The following is a 19,848-nucleotide window of genomic DNA, read 5'->3' as shown; positions in this document are numbered from 1 at the left end:
TTCCAGTCGTTATCATGTCAAATTTTTCTTTTTAATAATTTCATTTTTTATAATTGTTTCCATTTCATGTGCATGAGGCTGGTTTACTGCAAAAATTAAATGATCTAAGAATTCTATTATTAGCTCATTAGCATAATACTTTCCTTCATGTTCTTTTAGTTTGTTTTTTAATGAAAAAACTATGTTGTTTTTGCAAAACCTATATCGTTTAGGTACCTTTTCCATACTCCCATTTTCAACATTCTATCCTCATCTAGTATTTCATAAATTTCTATATAGTTTTTGTTCAAATCTGCATAGTCAAAATCAATATTAGTACAAACGATGACATCTTTAATTACTCCTTCCTGAAACATTTTTTCTTTTTTAACATGTGATAAGAATGACAATATTTGACAAGGCTATAATTTGATTTTTTCGCCATCAAATTATCATAGGTGATCTTCTTTCCATCTTCTACATACACGTGTTTGGCTTGCAGAAGTCTAAAAACTTTTTATTAGCTTCTTTATATTCAAAAACCAAATCATCGAATTTGTGCGCTTCTTGTATTTCAGTGCCCAGTCTAAAATTGTATCCAAACAAAGTGGCTCGACATAGGAAGAGCATCAGCAATTTTATTTGATAAACGTTTCCATGAATTGCATTATTAAATTTGGGTTTTTTGTTCTGTTCAACTTCACCTATATTTTGATATTCTACTTTTCTTTTTCTTTTAGCAGAGTTCATTTTTATTATTAACAGATAACACAAAACTCAGTTTACAATATGTTTACATGCACAGTAAACTATAGTATGATACAAACACAACATTATCTTCTTATAACTTAATCGCATTCAAATGTATTGTAAACGCACTGATGATATTTTATTTATTTATATATTCAAATAGCTATCAACATACAATTCAATTTTATAAGCTATGGTAACGCAAACGAGAGGGGAGGGATTGAACGCGTTTCATTTAAGGTCACATGGATGTCACCAAATCATATCATTATACACGCAATTTTACAGCTAGATTTTACATATATCGTATTTATTACTCACCGGATACTTGTCTATTTATTTATTTTATAAAAGCAGTACACCAGTACCTTATATTTATTTAAATGCACTTAAATTTTTCACTAAAAAACAATAAGTATCCGGTAAAGATGTGTTTTAGGAATTATGAATTGACAAAAAAAAGAAATATTTTATTATAAAGAGAAGAGAACTTTGTACATCAAAAACACTTTTTTACACTAGCGTTTTAATTAATTTACGTCTGTACGTCGACATTTGTTCGTTGCACTTGTGAACTATGATAATGCAAATGAGTCAAAAAAAAAAATCGCTCGCTCATTGCAAAACACGGATGTGCTGGAACCATAGATAAGTAAACATAAATAGATCGCTATCTCAGGCCATTTGACATTACCAAAGTCAGTAGTCCGCCTGCAGACAGGTTCATGGTGTAAGAGCATCAGAAATCAATGATTCCATTTCCCATCCTTATGTTTAGGGGGACCCAGGGCCTTTTCACTTAGAACAAAATCCTCGTTCAGAAGGAATACTTAGGGGTCCATTTGTAGTCGCAGATTTGGCGCTAGTGAGCCGATGAAAAAGTATTTTCAAATATTTTATGTTGGTTACTAAGAAACGTCAGTGTTACTTTTGCGTAAGTTTACAAAATGGCGATTCTTGTTGGTTTGTGTTTGTATATTTGTTAATAAAGATTTCATCAGGAATTGCTCTCAAATGCATAGCCCTTTGACAATATGAATAGAACAGCTTCAAACTCATATGGAGGACATAATTACTACATTACTACGTAGTGCATTGACATATTAGTCTAATCATAATACACTTTAAGGAAAGAGGTCAGTTCTAGGAAATTGTGTAAGAAATCAAGTATACGCTTCTACAAGAAAGACATAATACACAAATAAAAAGCTGTTCCAGCTGTTTAAAATTGGACTACCACTTCACACGGATCTGAATATACTTGGGAGAAAATGAATTGCTTAAGAATGTCAAATTTTGCACAGGATGATTATTAGTTAATGAGAGTTAAGAATGACAGACGATGTAATGAACTAACACTATATGCATTATTCACTAAATTGCAATAAATATATATATTAATAAGTAGAAAAAAGTGTAGAAGTTATTCCAGTAGATTAGATGTGATATCATAATGTGATATATATAAACCGGTGTATTGCAGTATATTTGTTGATTTATATTTCGATTTGATTGTAATTTATTATAATATAATATTATCTAGTATATTTGTTATTATTGTATTATTACAAAACATAATAGGATTGTAATACCAAATTTAGTTTCAAATACCCGTGCACTAAATATCATTAATTTTGATTTCAAATTTTGCGCCATTAATTTGAATGCCAAAAACAGCGCCATCATGTCGAGCGGAGGACCCTTTAAGTATTCCTTCTGAACGTAAAAATCGGGCGAGAGAAGCGTCTATATGAACACGGGGTATTCTAATATTGTCTAGGGGGGGACCTCACTAATCACGAGATGTTTTTAGGGGGAAGGAAATTTTGACAAAAAATCACAAAATATCACGTGGGGAAGAAAGGGGTATAGTAAGATACATAGATAAACAATTATAAGGTAAGATATCACATGTATTTATTTTTGAAGTAAAACTTCTTCAGGCGAGACTAAGGTTGTAAATCCGTACAAATGCAACGGAAGTCCGTTACGCCCGAACTGTTCGTCATTCACTCTCGATGAGATCATTTCAATACGGGTAGATCGTGATTAGTCGTCGTGTATGTGAATAGAGATCTGTCGTTGTATGCGTACCGGCATCAACGTTGTATGCGTACCGATATCAACAAGTTTTTAGTGAAAGTAAATACTTTATTTTCTGGTAAAAACAAACTTCTCCTTCAACGGTTAAGGGTTACTTAAATGTTAATACAGTTAGAGATATTATAAGCTTGTTTGTTAAAATAAGGGTCAACTGGAAATGGTATTAATTAGTTAAGGGTTGCTTAAATATTGATATAGTTAAAGCAAAAACATCATTTTCGAAATAGAATGTAGACTATTAATATGCGTATATGGAAGTTGATGCAACTTGCATCAAGGCAAAATACCATTCACACCTATTTAATATTTTAATTAATTTTTTGTAGCAACAAAAACTTATGTTATATTTTTTATTAGATATTTATATAGAAAAAGCTGCATAAATCTACACAAACAAACGCAATTAAAGTTTTGAGAAGATTTTAAAGTACTTTAAAATTAAATACCTCTCCTTTATTATCAATAACGACTGCAGTGTTCCAAATGGTAACCCCATGGTTTGCATCCAACGTTCCAAAATTGGTGAAATTATCACCATGCATGTTGTATTCTTTGCAAAGCTAAAACAAAGATTTTATTATATATAATAATAATAATAATAATTAATCATCATTAATTAGCTATTAATTATTATACCTTTTGCAACATACGGGTTGTTGGTCCATCTTCTGCTGATTCAGCATATTCACACCAAGGTAATTTTTCTCGAGTACAAAACCCAAAAGGCATTGCTACAACAAACAGTAATCATCAACACATTATTATTAAAACTTATGGGGCAATTCTGCCGTAACAGAGCTCATAAAATAGCATTGTCATAGCAACGCTATCTTATGCTTGTTCTTGGCAGTGAAAATTATGAATATATCTATTTATTTGCTGTGCAATCAGGCGTATTCTATATATAAGATGAGCAAGGAAGAAAGCGTTATGATAACAGAATTCTAGATTGCAGCTATTATAACTTTATGCATTGCTTTTTTGTATGTAAAATACGCCTGATCGCACAGCAAATAGATGGACATTTTCACAGTTTTCACAATCAATAAACAAGCATAAGCTAGCATTACCATGACAACACTATTTTATGAGCTCGGTTACGGCAGAACTGCCCCATTAATTATTCTTAACTATCTTCTATCTATTACTTTCTTCATGCTTCCTGCAAGCACAGCACATTAACATTATTATCACAAGCAGCTTGTATAATATTCCTAGCCTTTCCATATAAAGCCTCTCTCATTTCAACCACAGGAGTCCATGTGTTGAGGCCTTCGGGTAGTGCAAATTGCACTGCTGCAATTTAACAACTCTCGAGGCTCTTGTAGATTCATGACGAGCTAGAGGTACAAAAGTGTGGCCGCGGATTTCGAAACTGTTCGTTGTTGCAAATGATGAACTGTCGGGGCGGAGATCCAAAGATGAACTAGATAAGAAATGATATATGGTATTAAATTTTTGTAGCATTGGGGTGCATATGATATATACTTAGATGTAAGGTATTTATATAACTAATATATAATGTATTTTGATTTAATTATTGAAACATAAAACAGAATTTGATTTAACTATTACAAAACAGAAATCATGAATACTGAAAACATACAGTAATAATAATTAAAATAAATGCAATGAGGAGCACCACGATTCAACAATTCCCTTTCCCTGCCTTGTTTATTATTCCCATTACCATTTTATTACCATTAATAAATGTTTTATTCATTCTTATGCATTTTTCTTTCCAAACTTCTGCTTCCATGCTTCCTCGTCCTGTGTTTCGGCTTTCAAATCCCTAAATTTTCTCTTTTGACACAAGTCATCAATCATCTGCATTTTTCTTTTTCGCAATCATTGTAGGTTTTCTATTATTCATTTTGCGGAGTGGGTCCAATTCAGTTTCCTTTTCTTTTCAGAACCATGCTCAGTAGAGTTCTTTCTTCGCACACTCTTCTCAGGGCTTCTCTATTTGTTACCTTTACCTTCTCTATTCTCCCCCAGCATCCCTTTTTAAAACTTTCCCGATAGTTTTTGTCATTGACAATATTATTAATTATATTGTCTAGGGTTTTTGTCGCCCTTTCTTACAGTCCATGTCTCTGATCCGTAAAGAGCTATGCTCCAGACATAATACTTTTTACAAACGTATAGGAAATATTTTATTTAAAAAAAACAAGCAACTATAAGCACTAATACGGTTTTATTATATTTTAAGCTTAATTAAACTGATTTCACGAATTATTTTTAATGATTTAAGTGTTTATTTAAGAATGTCAAACATAAAATGACATTTGTTTAAATTCAACAGCCATGAAAATCGTACTGATTAAATCTAGGTTGGCATCACTGTTGTTAACTTGACTGATGTGAAGTATGTTTATTTTTCTACGAACTAAAGTTTTGCAAAATGAATTAAATTAAACGCATTTTAAGTAATATAGCAATTAATAAAATGATAAACAAAATGAAAATATAATTGTTTTAACATTTAACATTTCATTATTTCCAAAAAACATCATCGAAAAAATCAAAATGTCGGTGTTCAATTTTGACAGTTCATAAACTCAGCATCATGCAACACTACTGTCAAAACTTGTTCATAATAAATTCAAATTTATGTTAATTACTAATTTAAACCTTATTAATTAAACAAAAACTATAATTAATATATCAATAACAACTTACTAATCGCTGCGTCCATAAATAATCTTTTTAACCTCCTTTAGTTCCTCTTCAGGAATATATTTATCCAAAACCTTCTCCACACTTTCAATCTTGGCACTGGACATTTTTAACAATTTTTTTTAATATAATTTATAATAAAGTTGTGACAAATATTACAAAATGTTCCTGCACTTGTGAAACATTCAAGTTTTGATATAAAACTTTTTTATCAATGTCGGAAAATAAGTTATTAATAGATTTGTTTACACAACACACACAGCAAGTGATGCTGAAGTTTATTTGACCTTGTTAAAGAATTTAAGATTGTGTTGTTCAGGACATTGTTATTAATTTACAGATAAAAACAGTTTGAATTGATATTGAGGAAATTAGGTATTTGAATTATTGGAGTTAGTAGATGTAGCTAATTTGTATTTGTAAAATTACAACTACTTATATGCATAAATCCAATTCAATCAATACTATAAGTATTAACATTTATATCTGTTTTTCAGTATATATAAAACGTGTTTCTGTCCAGCTCCTAAAACAGACTTGATTAAACCTAATCGAGTGCCAATTAATATACTTGTTAACATAACAAGCTTCAATTAAGAAACAATTATTATTAGATTAATATTTTATATCGATTTGTGAAGACAGGAAACTGAAAGCATGGAAACAGAAGTTTGGACAGGAAAATGAATAAAAAAGTGATTAATAAAAAATAAAATGGTAATGAAAATAATACTACCATATACTATTATTATCGATTTGAGACGAAATTATAAAATTAGACTTCGAGTCATCCCTATGCACTCGTATCCTTGTCTACAAATATAATTATTAATATTTAATCATACATTTATAGGTTGACGAAAGGGTAGAAGGTATATTATTTTAAAAATCTTTAATTATGCTTTACATATATTTAAGAAAATTTACAACAAAATTATTGCTATTTTTAGATTATACACAGAACCAGAAATGGTCATACATATCAGGGATGCTAGGACACAATATTTCTTGCCCTTTGCATTACATAAAAAACAAACTAACAATGTTATGAAAATATTACAAACTAGGATTGTATAATAATGGTAAAGCTTAAAACTTTATGTATTTATATAGAATTTAAAAAATATGCTCACACGTTGAATAATAATAATTGTTATATTGCTTAATTTTATTAAAATATATTACAGCAGCCTCTTTCCACAACATTTTAGATCATTAGATTAGATAAAGATCTCTTCGCTTTTCAATAGAATTCTTTCACTTGTGTACATAGTTTGTTTTTTTTTTATTTAATTTAAATTTATTTTTATATCAAACAACATTTCTGGCCTTTACTTTAAGGGGGTATTCTAGTGTAGAAATTCAAAAAAAATCGATTTTTTTTTTATTTCATATTTTCAAAGTTTAACTAATTCAAGAATATAAGTACGAGAAGGTTTTTGAAAATTTGAATTATTTTTGGAGATATAGGCATTTTACTGACTCGGTCTCCAAACTGGTTTGGCTTCATGCAAAACTTTAAATGTGTTTTTCTCAGAACTTACTTTTTCAGTACTCTTGTCACGATTTCTGAAGTTCTACTCGACCAATTTATTTGAAATTTTCAGTTAGTCTTGTTTATAGATATATCTATAGTCTGAACTAGAATCATCCCGAAAGTCCTATCTTTACTATTTTTAAAAAATTCGAGAAACTCAAAAAAACAGTTAAAAAAAACTTTTTTTTTTCAAACAACCACCAATTTGTGAAAAAAAAATTTTTTACTTATCGCTAGTTCAGCCGATTGCGACATCATTGTAGATTAATAATCTTTTTATTTTTTGCATTTTTGATGGCTAGGAGGGCTGAAATCATGTCAAGACTGAGGTGCCAATTTTTTGAGACCACCCACTTTACCAGTTGCCAGTTTTTACAATTTTTAACTTTTTTATTTTTGTTTTGTATCTTAAAAATATAAATAGACAAATGGTAAAAAAATGGATAGTGAAAACATTCATTGCTTTCTTTTACGACACTTCAAAAATGACCTAAAATTCATCGCTCTACACTAGAATACCCCCTTAATACAAATTTACTATAGTATTTCCAATAAATTTTGAAATAACACAATCTATAAGACTGTTCGGAAAGTAATTTCGTTCTTTATCACAGGGAATTTAATTTTACAGTTTTGAATCCAACATTACACTCAAACTCTATAAATCCGGTCACAATTTTTTAGACAGAAGAACCTTTAATTGAACACACCTTGATCAGTTTTTTTGCCAATAAAGACTACAATTTATGATAAAAAAAGTTTGACTAAAACGGCTAAAACATAATTTAATAAAATATATGTTTATTATACGAAAATGATTTGTCAAAATGCTTATAAAAATGAAATTACTTTCCGAACTACACAATAAAATAATATCTACATGAACCAACTACTTAAATCATCACATAATATTTTTTGAAATTTACTAAAATGTCTTATATAATTTGCAGTAAGCAGAACATCAGGATGATATTTCTCCAATATTAGTTCTAGATCTGCAGTGCTTCGGTTAACTTTTCTTTCTCTCTTAAAGTATCAGCAAGTAAGTTCCTAGTGAATATAGTATGGTCATGTACTTCACCCAACACTTCCACCTGCTTTGGAAGTAAATTCTGAAGTAAATGAAGAGCAGCTTCATAATCGCCTTTTTTGTACAATGCTAGTCCTTTCAAACAAATAGTATGCAATGTATCAAAATGTTTTTCGCCAAAGATTTTTTCTTCAATTGGGATTAAAACATTGTATTCTAGCAGACCTTCTTCATATTTTTCTAAATCTATTAAAATATTTGCTATATCATCTCTAGTGTACAGACTCTCAGGATGATGTTTTCCTAATTTCCTTTCTAGTTCTGCAAGCAATTCTCTGTGACATTCAAGTGCTTCCATTAACTTTCCTTCCCTCTTAAAGAATAAGCAATGAAACGCCTAGTGAATATAGTATTGTCATGTACTTCTCCCAACACTTCTATCTGCTTTGAAAGTAAATTTTGAAGTAAATGAAGAGCAGCTTCATAATCGCCTTTTTTGTACAATGCAATTCCTTTTGAACAAATAGTTTGTAATGTATCAACATGTTTTTCACCAAGGGTTTTTTCTATCATTGGAATCAAAACATCAAATTCTTGTAGGGCTTCATCATATTTTTTTAAATCTATTAAAATGTCTGCTATATCACTTCTAGTGCACAGACTATGAGGATGCTTCTCCCATTTTTTTTTTAGATCTCTAAGCAATCCTCTACGACATTCAAGTGCTTCAACTAACTTTCCTTTCATTTCCAAAGCATAAGCAATATAGCGCCTGGACTCTATAGTATCGTCATGTACTTCTCCCAACACTTCCATCTGCTTTGGAACTAAATTCTGAAGTAAATGAAGAGCAGCATCATAATCACCTTTATTGTATAATGCTACACCCCTAACACGAGTAGAATGCATGGTGTAGACATGCTTTTCTCCAAGGATTTTTTCTTGAAGAGGGATTAAATCATTACATTCTTGTAGGACTTCATCATATTTTTTTAAATCTCTAAAAATATCTACAATATCATTTCTAGTGCGCAGACTCTCAGGACGATGTTTCTCCAACTTCCTTTTTAGATCTGCAAGCAATCCTCTGTGACATTCCAGTGCTTCGATTAACTTTCCTTTTCTTCTCAAAGCATAAGCAATATGGCTCCTGATGGTTATAGTATCATCATGTACTTCTCCCAACACTTCCATCAGCTTTGGAAGTAAATTTTGAAATAAATGAAGAGCAGCATCATAATCGCCTTTTTCGTACAGTGCAAATCCTTTGAAACAAGTAGTACCCATTGTAATGACATGTTTTTCACCAAAAGTTTTTTCTTGAATTGGGATCAAAACATCACATTCTTGCAGAACTTCTTCATATTTTTTTAAATTTATTAAAATGTCTACAATGTCATTTCTAGTACGCAGACTCTCAGGATGATATTTTTCCAACTTTCTTTCTAGATCTGCAAGCAATAATCTGTGACATTTCAGTGCTTTGACTAACTTTCCTTTTTTTCTCAAAGCATAAGCAATATAGCGCCTGGACTCTATAGTATCGTCATGTACTTTTCCCAACACTTCCATCTGCTTTGGAACTAAATTCTGAAGTAAATGAAAAGCAGCATCATAATCACCTTTATTGTATAATGCTACACCCCTAACACGAGTAGAATGCATGGTGTAGACATGCTTTTCTCCAAGGATTTTTTCTTGAAGTGGGATTAAAATATTACATTCTTGTAGGACTTCATCATATTTTTTTAAATCTCTAAAAATGTCTACAATATCATTTCTAGTGCGCAGACTCTTAGGATGATGGTTCTCCAACTTTCTTTCTAGATCTGCAAGCAATAATCTGTGACATTCCAGTGCTTCGATTAACATTCCTTTTTTTCTCAAAGCATAAGCAATATGGCGCCTGGTGAATATAGAATCGTCATCTATTTCTCCAAATATTTCCATAAAGTTTGGAAGTAAATTTTGAAATATACCAAGAGCCGCATCATAATCGCCTTTTTTATACAATGCTACACCTCTTAAAGCTGTAGAATGCATAGTGTCGCCATGCTTTTCACCAAGAACTTTTTCTTGAAGTGGGATAATATCATCAAATTCTTGTAGGGCTTCATTATATTTTTCTAATTTTATTAAAATATTTGCTATATCTTTTCTAGTGCGCAGATTCTTAGGATGATGTTTCTCCAACTTCCTTTCTAGATCTGTAAGCAATCCTCTGTGAGATTCAAGTGCTTTCACTAACTTTCCTTTCTTTTCGAAAGCATAAGCAATATAGCGCCTAGTGGAGATAGTAAAGCCATGTACTTCTCCCAACACTTCCGTCTGCTTTGGAAGCACATTCTGAAAAACATCAAGAGCCGCATCATAATCGCCTTTTTCGCCCAATGCTATACCTCTTAAAACTGTAGAACTCATAGTATCATGATGCTTTTCACCAAGAACTGTTTCTTGAAGTGGGATCAAAACATCAAACTCTTGTAGGGCTTCATCATATTTTTCTAATTCTATTAAAACTTCTGCTATATCTTTTCTAGTGTGCAGACACTCAGGATCATGTTTCTCCAATTTTCTTTCTTGATCTGTAAGCAATCCTCTGTGACATTCAAGTGCTTCGACTAACTTTCCTTTACTTACCAAAGCATTAGCAATATGGCGCCTAGTGGAGATAGTAATGTCATGTACTTCTCCCAACACTTCAGTCTGCTTTGGAAGCACATTCTGAAAAACATCAAGAGCCGCATCATAATCGCCTTTTTCGCCCAATGCTATACCTCTTAAAACTGTAGAACTCATAGTATCATGATGCTTTTCACCAAGAACTGTTCTTGAAGTGGGATCAAAACATCAAACTCTTGTAGGGCTTCATCATATTTTTCTAATTCTATTAAAACTTCTGCTATATCTTTTCTAGTGTGCAGACACTCAGGATCATGTTTCTCCAATTTTCTTTCTTGATCTGTAAGCAATCCTCTGTGACATTCAAGTGCTTCGACTAACTTCCTTTACTTACCAAAGCATTAGCAATATGGCGCCTAGTGGAGATAGTAATGTCATGTACTTCTCCCAACACTTCAGTCTGCTTTGGAAGCACATTCTGAAAAACATCAAGAGCCGCATCATAATCGCCTTTTTCGTCCAATGCTATACCTCTTAAAACTGTAGAACTCATAGTATCATGATGCTTTTCACCAAGAACTGTTTCTTGAAGTGGGATCAAAACATCAAACTCTTGTAGGGCTTCATCATATTTTTCTAATTCTATTAAAACTTCTGCTATATCTTTTCTAGTGTGCAGACACTCAGGATCATGTTTCCCCAATTTTCTTTCTTGATCTGTAAGCAATCCTCTGTGACATTCAAGTGCTTCGACTAACTTTCCTTTACTTACCAAAGCATAAGCAATATGGCGCTTGGTTTTTATAACATTGTCAACTACTTTACCCAACACTTCCATCTGCTTTGGAGATAAATTCTGAAGTAAACGAGGAGCAGCTTCATAATCACCTTTATTGTACAATGCCCCCCCGACACCAATAGAATCCATGGTGTCGACATGCTTTTCACCAAGGATTTTTCCTTGAAATGAAATCAAAACATTACATTCTTGTAGGGCTTCATCATATTTTTCTAAAGCTATTAAAATGTCTAAAATAACATTTCTAGTGCGCAGACTTTCGAAATGATCGTTCTCCAACTTTCTTTCTAGATCTGCAAGCAATCTTCTGTGACATTCGAGTGCTTCGGTTAAATTTCCTTTCTTTCCTAAAGAATGAGCAATATGGCGCCTAGTGGAGATAGTAATGTCATGTACTTCTCCCAACACTTCCGTCTGCTTTGGAAGCACATTCTGAAAAACATCAAGAGCCGCATCATAATCGCCTTTTTCGTCCAATGCTATACCTCTTAAAACTGTAGAACTCATAGTATCATGATGCTTTTCACCAAGAACTATTTCTTGAAGTGGGATCAAAACATCAAACTCTTGTAGGGCTTCATCATATTTTTCTAATTCTATTAAAACTTCTGCTATATCTTTTCTAGTGTGCAGACACTCAGGATCATGTTTCTCCAATTTTCTTTCTAGATCTGTAAGCAATCCTCTGTGACATTCAAGTGCTTCGGCTAACTTTCCTTTCAGTTTCAAAGAACAAGCAATACGGCGCCTGGTGCCTATAGTATCGTCATGTACTTCTCCCAATACTTTCATCTGCTTTGGAAGCAAATTTTGATGTACATCAAGTGCTGCATTATAATCGCCTTTTTCGCACAATGCAACCCCTTTCCAACCTATAGTACGCATGGTATCGACATGGTTTTTGCCAAGAGCATCTTCACGATTTTTAATCAAAATATCAAATTCTTGAAAAGCTTCGTCATATTTTTTACATTTTATTAAAATGTCCGCTATGTGCTTTCTAGTACGTAGAGTATCAGAATGATGCTTTCCCAAACTTCTTTCTTGATCTCTCAATTTTCTTTTATAGAAATCAAGTACTTGAAGAAAGTATTTTAATCCTTCACTATAATCACCTGCATGATTATAAATTCTACCCAAACACAGTTTTGTATGCAACGTAAGAAGATGATTTGATCCCAAATCAGTTTCACGCAACTTCAAATAATCTTGAAAAATATTTTTGACTTCATTATACTCTGATAACATTAGTAGTGCATCCATTATGCCACCCTCAATATCAATCATATCACCTACATCACCATAATTATATTTTTCATACTCCTTAATGTTGTAAAGGCATCTCGATGTCTTCCGGAGTTGTTCAATTCCTCACCTATTAAAATTGCAAGTTCTAAATGTTGTTGGACCAGTCTGTTATACTTTTTGGAATAATTCCAAACTAAACACGCATGATCAATATTTTTGAAATTCAAATCCATTGATAGAAATAAATCCAAACCTTCTTTTAAAACTTCTTCCTCTTTATTATCCCTTTGTAATTTTGATCTGATTACATGTTGCACCAGTCTATGCACATTGACTTTTTGTTCATAGACACTTATCATCGAAAATTGTTTTAGCAATTCAATGGCAGCGCCTAATTTATTTTCATCATCAAAAATTGAGGAAAATGTGTTAATTGGAACATTATCGGAACCCATGTAAGATAAGAGATTTAAAATTTCTATTGCTTTGACTCCATTGGCTTTAACTTTAATTGCATCAAATGTGACATTCCAAGTCATCAAAACTGTTTTAGAGTATGTGTTATCGTTATCTTCAGGAAATTCAAAGTCAAGTAGTTCGTTTGTCTTCTCTTCAAATTTTTGTAAAAAATCTTGTATAGTATATTGCTTTCCGATATTCTTCAAGTAATTATCATGCGTTTTGATATAAAACAACTGCTTGTTGAAGTGCTAAAGCAAAAATTGCAACTTTTGTGATAACTTTTCGGCATTCTTTATTTCTAAATCATTATCTAACTCCAGTGACGTTTGAATAAAATCTGATGCTTCTTTTTCCGTGAATACATCCAAGTCTAATCTTTCAATTTTTCTTGGCCATTTCTTGTTGCGTGAAGTAATTAAAATGTAAGGCGTATTTAAATTTCCAGGAAGTGAAGGAAGAAATGGCTCAATACCATTATTTTTGTTTTCTTTGTATATTGTGGCATTATCAAAAACGAATAGGCTTTTATTGAGGGAGAAAAAATTGTACACATCCTCAACTATAGCTTGGATCGATCTTGGTTCGTCGTGAATAGTTTTGATTTTAATTCCAAGTTTATCAATTGCCAAACTTTTGAAAGATGTTTCGATCGATTTATTTGTCTCATCAGCATATATCCACAAAATTTTATTATTATATATTTCGCTATAATCTTTAATATATTTTCTGGACAATTCTGTTTTCCGACTCCTCCGAGACCACTTATGCAAACCATCTTATGTTTTTGTAGTGCTTCATGCAAATTACACAACACTTCTGTTCTTCCTGTGAAAGAACTGACTGGATCTCGAAAATAAAATAAAATACCTTTTCTGGCCTCATCAATCATTTTTTGAAATTCATCACTTGAAATAAATTTATTGCCATATGAGTCCATTAGCAACTTTTCCACAAACATATGTAATTCGTTGTACACAGTTCCAGTCGTTATCATGTCAAATTTTTTTTTTTAATAATTTCATTTTTATAATTGTTTCCATTTCATGTGCATGAGGCTGGTTTACTGCAAAAATTAAATGATCTAAGAATTCTATTATTAGCTCATTAGCATAATACTTTCCTTCATGTTCTTTTAGTTTGTTTTTTAATGAAAAAACTATGTTGTTTTTGCAAAACCTATATCGTTTAGGTACCTTTTCCATACTCCCCCATTTTCAACATTCTATCCTCATCTAGTATTCATAAATTTCTATATAGTTTTTGTTCAAATCTGCATAGTCAAAATCAATATTAGTACAAACGATGACATCTTTAATTACTCCTTCCTGAAACATTTTTTCTTTTTTTAACATGTGATAAGAATGACAATATTTTACAAGGCTATAATTTGATTTTTTCGCCATCAAATTATCATAGGTGATCTTCTTTCCATCTTCTACATACACGTGTTTGGCTTGCAGAAGTCTAAAAACTTTTTATTAGCTTCTTTATATTCAAAAACCAAATCATCGAATTTGTGCGCTTCTTGTATTCAGTGCCCAGTCTAAAATGTATCCAAAAAAAGTGGCTCGACATAGGAAGAGCATCAGCAATTTTATTTGATAAACGTTTCCATGAATTGCATTATTAAATTTGGGGTTTTTTGTTCTGTTCAACTTCACCTATATTTTGATATTCTACTTTTCTTTTGCTTTTAGCAGAGTTCATTTTTATTATTAACAGATAACACAAAACTCAGTATACAATATGTTTACATGCACAGTAAACTATAGTATGATACAAACACAACATTATCTTCTTATAACTTAATCGCATTCAAATGTATTGTAAACGCACTGATGATATTTTATTTATTTATATATTCAAATAGCAATCAACATACAATTCAATTTTATAAGCTATGGTAACGCAAACGAGAGGGGAGGGATTGAACGTGTTTCATTTAACCCTCCGTCGGTCGGCGTGGTCTGGCCAGACTTTTTTCGACTTCAATTAGAAAAAAAAAATACTAGTAATCCTATCGACTTGAATTTCTTGACTTTTCCTAAAATTTCATTAGCTGTCGATCAATGAAAAAATCAGGACGAAAAAATGTACAGAAGGATAATTATAAGGATTTAATTTTTTTTATACTTCGAACGGTCGGCAAGGTCTGTCTAGACCACCCATACATTTTGTATGAAATATACGCTTTTTCATGGTATTTTCTATTCAAACTGCGTTTTTATATTCTTTGCTATGTTTCTAACATGAATGTTAGTATTTTCATGACGAGAGTTCCTTGAAAACCTACAAAACTTATTGGTAATCGCAAACACTGAAAATCGTATGAGTAATGCACACATTCATTCAGGGCGCCAAAAGAATAAATACTGTTTTTCATTGATTTAAAACAGAAAAATTACAAAAAAAGCAAACGTTTTTTTTTATATTTCTTGATTATTTATTAATCGTTAATACATAAGACGCCAAAAACTCATTTATCCCATATAAATGCATGTAAAATGAATGGTGGTCCAGCCAGACCTTTCCGACCGTTCGAAGGTGAAAAAATATCCGACCGACGGAGGGTTAAGGTCACACTGATGTCACCAAATCATATCATTATACACGCAATTTTACAGCTAGATTTTACATATATCGTATTTATTAGTCACCGGATACTTGTCTATTTATTTATTTTATAAAAGCAGTACACCCAGTACCTATATTTATTAAATGCACTTAAATTTTCACTAAAAACAATAAGTATCCGGTAAAGATGTGTTTTAGGAATTATGAATTGTCAGAAAAAAGAATATTTTATTATGAAGAGAAGAGAACTTTGTACATCAAAAACACTTTTTTACACTACCGATTTAATTATTTACGTCTGTACGTCGCTATTTGACAATGCAAAATGAGTCATAAACTGCATCCATTGCAAATGGGCTGCAACAAAGATAACAAGTATAAACTGGAACGAACTCATATGGTTATGGTACCCATCCCTAGGCAACTAGGTAACCGAGCAATTTATGACAAAATTTACCAAAAAATGTCCACTTGTAAAATTTTTCGGTGTCTCATATTTTTTGTGCATTAGAGAAAAAAGTTTGTATATTTCGAACGTGTAATAAGATAAAATCGACTTTTGAATATTGATTGATTGATTTTTGAAGTAAAACTTCTTTAGGCGCGACCAGGGTATAAATCCGTACAAATGCAACGGAAGTCCCTTACGCCCAAACTGTTCGTCATCCGCTCTCGATGAAATCATTTCTATACGGGTCGTCGTGTATGTGAATAGAGGTCTGTCGTTGTTGCGTACCGGCATCAATGTTGTATGCGTACCGATATCAACAAGGAAATCGGCATAGATAAACATTTTAAAGTTACATCGTAGCATATATCTTGATTTAATGAAAATGCCTGATTCAGAAGAATATTTTACCCTGTTCCTTGAAAATAATAAAACAAATTAAACATTTGGGCCGTGTACTAGACGTAAGTTTATTGATTAGAAATTATTTCTATATTATTCGTAGTTTCTATAAATCTTTGAAGTTATTGAAATAGAAAATATTTTTTAGGCAAGACAGATATTACAGCTGTTCAAAGAATGAGATTATATCGCCAGCGAAAAAGTAAAAAAAATACAAGAAGACAATGAATGAATGTTAATTTTAATTACATGAAGTTCTTCAAACACAATTACATTAAAAAACAATATTTGTTTAGACGTTGTTTAACATAATCAACTGTGTGAACGTTATTATAGAATTTATTAATCAGTAATTACTTCATTTCTCTAATGAAGGTTCATTTCAAAATGCTAATTACAATGACAAACCGATCATGCCATATTTGAAGTAAAACTTTAATTACATTATTGTTTTTAAATATTATACATATTTTATATAAATGTGTATAATGGTTGACACTAATGAACGTGTGCATCACGAGTGTTACCATATTACTAATAAACATTATTTAAAATTGTTATATGATGTTTTTATTTTACTTAAATGCCATCTGTACAGTAGCAAATAAGTTTTACTTCAATCGCATGTGAACTTTATGCGCACTCTTTTTCTTAACTATTTTTTTTAAAATAGTTCAAACATTTTCAAAACAAAAATCAAAATTTTTACAGATTTTTCATGTAACTAAAAATACATGTGACGTTTGGTGGGGAAGAGGGGGGTGATTTTGAATATCACCATGTATCATCAAGGGGGATGGGGGGTCCAAAAATCCTAAAAAACTCGTTCACGTAATTAATGGATGTGCCCTTCATAGATAAAAGAAAAGTATATGGTTCCCTTATTATTCCCAATGTCCAATAAGCTGAATAAAATGTTTTTTCCCTCTCCCATTAGAAATTAGTGTTTTATTTTCCCAAAAAACGTTCACATACTGCTACACCTGTGCAGAACTTTATAGATATTATTGTGCAAAAGTCAAGCAAAATTGGATTTTGTGGGGAAAACAAACTGTTACTTCAGGAAATTAATTACTTAAATTAAATAAATTAATTACTTAAATTAAAATGAACACTTTGATATTCTTAATAATTTTTTCCCATGTATTTTACAAAAATACATCAACCTTACATATTCATGAAGTTGCTGAATTGTCCAAAATTTCTTTATGTATCTCCATATGTTTCCTTAACCCGCTCGCTTTATTATATCCTTTACCACATAATTCACATTTATTAGGCTTCGTACTACCATGTGTTTTCATGTGCCTCTTCAAACTACTCGTTTGACTAAAAGCTTTCTTGCATATATCACATTTAGAAGCCCGTATTCCGGTATGCAGAATGACATGTTTTTTTAAACTAGCCTTCTCAGAAAATGATTTATCACATATCTCACACACAAAAGGACGTTCTCCAGTATGAAGAATTGCATGCCTGGACAAACTACCAGGTGTAGTAAACTCTTTAGTGCATATATTGCATCTATAGAGTTTTGATTTGTAAATGAGTAAGCGGCTGGTGGGCTTCTAAATTTCTGCGCAAGGTGAATGCTCGAGGACATATTGGACATTTAAAAGGCCGTATACCAGTATGGGATAACAAGTGTGTTCTTAAACTACTCATTTGTGTGTAAGTTCTACTGCATGTTTCACATTTATAATTACGCTCTCCAGTATGGACTACCAAGTGCTTTGTTAAGTTTCCTGCAAACGCAAAGGCTCTAGGACATGTTTCACATTTATAAGGACGCAGTCCGTTGTGAATATTCATATGATCTTAAATGCTTAAGTGATAAGAATGTTTTTTCACAAAGTTCACATTTGTGGGGACGTAGCCTGGTGTGCACTTTCATATGTTTGCGTAAACAACAGTTCATTATTATATGATTTATTGCACATGTTACATTGAAAAGCCAGTTCATCATTTTGCATTGTTATTAACTCTAAATTTGCAAATTTTTCATCAGGTTTCTCACAAGTTATTTGGTTTTGTGTAAAATGATTTGTTAAATATTCAGTTAAAGTGTTAGAGTGTGCAGAAACCATATGTTTACGCAAATTATCTTCGAGGCTGAATGATTTATCACACAACATACATTTGTGCAGTTTATCTGCATGAACACCCATATGCCGTTTTAAATGATTCGTTGTAGGAAAAGCTTTATCACAAACTGTACATTTGAAACACTCATCGGTCAGATGACAGGCCATATGCTTTTTAAAATTACCTGGTGATTTAAATACTCTATCACACGGTATACATTTGTGTTCCCCATTAGCATGTGTATTCAGGTGCTGTTTCAAATAACTCCGTTGACTGAATGCTTTTTTGCATATTTTGCATTCATAAGGTCGCTCTTCACTATGTGAAGACATATGTTTATGTAAATTGCCTATAAGATTAAATGATTTATCACATACGGTACATTTATGTACACGTGCATCAAAATGGATAACCAAGTGTTGTTTTAAATAACTTTGTTTAGCAAATATTTTATAACATATTTCACATTTAAAACATTGTAGTGATGTTTGCTGTTTAAGATTATTTGATGATAAAGACTTACCATGAGTGGCCTCGAGGTCTTGTGGTAATTCATCGTATGATTGTGTTACCTCTTGCTTCAGTCTTTCATCTATTGTTACATCGGAAATAATAAAATTTTCTGAGTTATCTTCTGGATGCATTTCTTGTTTAATTTCATCTGTTATAACTACACTTGCATCATTATCTTCGTTTATAGAACTTTCTACGTGATCTTCTAAGTGCAATTCTGACTTAATATCATACAAGAATTCTTCTTTTATAACAATATCTGCATCATTGGTTTCTTCTATTGAATAATCAATAGGTTCTGTTTTAATTACATGATTAATTTGTGGAAACTGATTTGTATCTTCAGACATTTTGAAAATGTTTTTTAAATCTATGTTATTAAAATCAATTCTGAAGTTGTTGTTTCACTAAAATTATTATAATTCATAATAATATAATAAATAAAGATTATAACTAGCTTATATTTATTTATTACTACATTTTTCGTTATTCACATTTTTATTACAACTTTGTTTATGATTTATGTTGACATTGCAAATATCAAAACGGGCAGTATAGCCAACAACGGCCAACACCTTCATTGACATTATGAAAAACATGGATAGCCAACACTTTCG

The 19,848-nt window shown here is 31.5% G+C and overlaps 2 protein-coding genes and 1 long non-coding RNA gene across 3 annotated transcripts in view; 2 read left to right on the top strand and 1 right to left on the bottom strand.

Annotated features, from left to right (window-relative positions):
- LOC113364049 (uncharacterized aarF domain-containing protein kinase 5) overlaps window positions 1-19,848 on the bottom strand; it is a 115,252-nt gene that overhangs the window by 13,490 nt on the left and 81,914 nt on the right. The gene's annotated exons all lie outside the window — the stretch shown is intronic.
- Window positions 5,788-6,842, top strand: LOC113364053. Its single transcript, XR_003366014.1, has 3 exons — window positions 5,788-5,886; window positions 6,009-6,383; window positions 6,462-6,842. It is a non-coding gene; the product is annotated as an uncharacterized LOC113364053 (long non-coding RNA).
- LOC113364052 (beta-ureidopropionase-like) overlaps window positions 19,650-19,848 on the top strand; it is a gene marked incomplete at its 5' end in the record, with an annotated part of 8,480 nt that continues 8,281 nt past the window's right edge. The window contains one exon of the mRNA XM_026606510.1: window positions 19,650-19,659. Within this exon, the coding sequence (XP_026462295.1) occupies window positions 19,650-19,659 (10 nt within the window). The remainder of the gene's footprint in view (window positions 19,660-19,848) is intronic.

Source organism: Ctenocephalides felis, unplaced genomic scaffold (genome assembly GCF_003426905.1).
Source record: "Ctenocephalides felis isolate EL2017-DRISC unplaced genomic scaffold, ASM342690v1 CF-g0.4_SCAFFOLD_00845, whole genome shotgun sequence".
Taxonomy (NCBI): Eukaryota; Metazoa; Arthropoda; class Insecta; order Siphonaptera; family Pulicidae; genus Ctenocephalides; species Ctenocephalides felis.
Note: the sequence above shows the minus strand (reverse complement) of the source record. Positions and strands in the feature narration are given on the sequence as shown.